At 44.5% G+C, this 3130-nt stretch overlaps 1 protein-coding gene across 1 annotated transcript; it reads right to left on the bottom strand.

Moving 5' to 3' along the window:
- Positions 1 to 436: 436 nt before the first annotated feature.
- On the bottom strand, positions 437 to 2657 carry camk2n1b (calcium/calmodulin-dependent protein kinase II inhibitor 1b). The gene is made up of 2 exons (XM_072477744.1): positions 2056 to 2657; positions 437 to 1603 (listed from the first exon to the last, which is right to left on the bottom strand). The coding sequence occupies exons 1-2, from the start codon at positions 2222 to 2224 to the stop codon at positions 1536 to 1538; spliced, it is 237 nt and encodes a 78-aa protein (XP_072333845.1). The 5' UTR covers positions 2225 to 2657; the 3' UTR covers positions 437 to 1535.
- Between the last annotated feature and the right edge of the window lie 473 nt (positions 2658 to 3130).

Below are 3130 nucleotides of genomic sequence, written 5' to 3' on the forward strand. Positions count from 1 at the left end.
TTCTCATTGATAAATTGCCTTTGACAAAGATGGAATGACAACAAACAGCTCCTGGGCTGGTTTGGAACACTCTGTGTCGACATTATTGTAAAATTGTAAACGATACTGCAAATCCTGCCGGCGCTTCTCTCTCTCAACAATCAGAACCTAATTGTTTTGTGGGTTAAAATTTAAAATGCCCGAAACCCGATTAAACTAATGTTTCCTATGCTCTCCTATTCTAAGCTCCTATGCACAACTTGAATACATTTCTCCAGCGTTCTTGAAATAATGATTTGCACTCAGAGAAATCAACTGCATCGCGTAGGATCGAACGATCGATCAGTTATTAGACAATCCGACACCATTATTGAAAATGTACATTCATTGCCAGAAACAGCCCACATCACAGCAAGAATCTGGAAACACAGAGAGGGAGAGAGAGACGGACAGTAGAAAGATTTGACCTTTTATTAATACTTTGCGGAAATGGCCCTGTTAAGGAGAGAGGTACAACATATATTTATATTTGTATATATTCAATTAAGAAAAAAATATTGAGGTCTGTCATTCAAAGTTGCAAACAAGATCTGTAGTGATTTATAAATGTCCTCACAGGAGGCAGTTTACATATTTCCATGCAGAGCGAGCAATACATTCACCAAGAAAGTAAAAGAGTCCTTTAACATGGAACATGGCAGCCAATTAGCATTTACTTCAGATACAGAGAGCACACAGATACTGGTCGCCTTTTTGGGGGGCAATCTCGAGATATTTGGCACGGTCGTGACGATACTTCCTGCGATATAGACAGTATATTCCTGCCACGATAACAAAACACATTGCATGGATCGCACTAAAGGATATACATTGTTGTTTATAAATCCTAATATAGAAAATATTTCACTTTAAATTCAGCCGCATTATATCGCAACAAGAAAATAAATCAAGCTGCACAGTTTTTAAATAAAAAAAGAAACAGCATTTCTCCATTCCTATAAAATATGTTTTATCTTAAACATTCCCCAACAATGCAATAAAGGAGAATAAAAATAATGTTTTACATTCAAGGTGCACAGAATTACAGTATTTGCAAGATAATGTAAACAAGGTGCTCCATTCATAACAAAGTACCGCTAGCAATACAATACAAAGATTTGATTGATAGACATTAACGTGCTTGGTACAGCATTCCCTCGCTCCATTGTTGACTGCACATCTTCACCCTGACAAGTCTGTTACTACAGACATCCTGCACATCGGCTTTCAAACAATTTCACTGGGACTGGGAGCTCATAGCCAAGCAATCTTTGCACATGACATGGGAAGGGTTCATTCTTGTACAAACAACTCCTCAATTCCCCCCTCCGAACTGCCCTCAGATTCTGCCTCCAAGCGTCAGATACAATAGTTTGATTTTAAGCATCGTGGATCACAGCTTTTATAAGTAAAGGTTAGTTCTGCGTCTCAAAGTGCTCGCTTTTCTCGCCAACGAAAAGGTGGGACTGGTTTAAATGTTTTTCTCACTGTTGGACACAGGAATCCTTCGGATTGTTTTAAACACCCGGAGGGGATTTCTCTGACATATTGAGCACGTCGTCAATTCTGTCATCTTCGATAACAACTGCAATGTAGACAAAACAATTCATGTTTCTTTCAGTAATCTAATATTGTGCCTGATCTCCATGGAGCGGGAATGATGATTGGGGCTGAGAGTGAACAGACAGCGATAGGAAATCTAACCTGCTGCTGGTATTTCTATATTTCATTTACAGCCGATGGTGGCGGGTTTGAGAATCAGACACATCACAAATCGCCGCTTCTCCATCCCTCCCTCTGCCTTCAGTCACAATACATTTGAAATTATTTACACTCCTTCACAAACAGAACCCCGCTCCCCCTCCCAAAAAAACCCAACCCCTGGGAAAGGATTGTGTGGAAAATAACATTGCAGATTGTTGCATTGAGATCTCTGCACTGGGGACAATCCATCCCCTTGCAGAGAATCAATGTTGTGGGTGGAAATTCCGACCTGCTCCTTGTTAACGCCACAGGTATTTACGGACAGTCACTTACCCCGTTTGCTCCGGCCGATCTGCCCCAGTTTGGGGGGCCTTTTATTCTGTCCCGAGGTGAAGAAGTTGTTGCTGTCCTGCAGGCGGCAGCTGAAGGAGATTTCTCCCACCTCCTCGCCATGGCCATAGCGGCCAAGCTTCTCCTCGCTATACGGAAGGATTTCCGACATGCTGCCCGCAGCCTGGAGCGATCACAGTGAGAGAGAGGGAGAGAGGGAGGGAGAGACAGAGAGAGCGAGGGAGAGAGGGAGGGAGAGAGAGGGAGGGAGAGACAGGGGCAGAGAGAGAGAGGGAGGCAGGGAGAGAGAGAGGCAGAGAGAGAGAGAGAGAGAGCGGGAGAGAGAGGCAGAGAGAGAGAGGGAGGCAGGGAGAGAGTGGGAGGCAGGGGCAGAAAGAGAGAGAAAGAGAGAGGGGACGGGAGAGAGAGAGACAGAGAGAGGGGAGCAGAGAGAGAGAGAGAGACAGACAGAAAGAGCCACAGGGAGAGGGGGGGGGGGGAGAGAGAGAGAGAGACAGCAGCCCGGGTCCCGGATCTCACACTCACTACAAGCCAAGATTTTCACACTCACTACTCTGACATTCTCACACCCTACTCTGAGATTCTCACACACACTACTCTGAGATTCTCACGCTCACTATGGGATTCTCACACTCGCTACTCTGAGATTCTCACACCCTACTCTGATATTCTCACACTCACTACTCCGAGATTCTCACACTCACTACTCTGGGATTCTCACACTCACTATGGGATTCTCACACTCGCTACTCTGAGATTCTCACACCCTACTCTGAGATTCTCACACTCACTACTCCGAGATTCTCACACACACTACTCTGAGATTCTCACATTCACTACTCTGGGATTCTCACACTCACTATGGGATTCTCACACTCACTACTCTGAGATTCTCACACTCACTATTCTGAGATTCTCACACACTACTCTGAGATTCTCACACTCACTACTCCGAGATTCTCACACACACTACTCTGAGTTTCTCACACTCACTACTCTGGGATTCTCACACTCACTATGGGATTCTCACACTCACTACTCTGAGATTCTCACACTC

Source organism: Scyliorhinus torazame, chromosome 16, assembly GCF_047496885.1.
Source record: "Scyliorhinus torazame isolate Kashiwa2021f chromosome 16, sScyTor2.1, whole genome shotgun sequence".
In the NCBI taxonomy this organism is placed as follows: domain Eukaryota; kingdom Metazoa; phylum Chordata; class Chondrichthyes; order Carcharhiniformes; family Scyliorhinidae; genus Scyliorhinus; species Scyliorhinus torazame.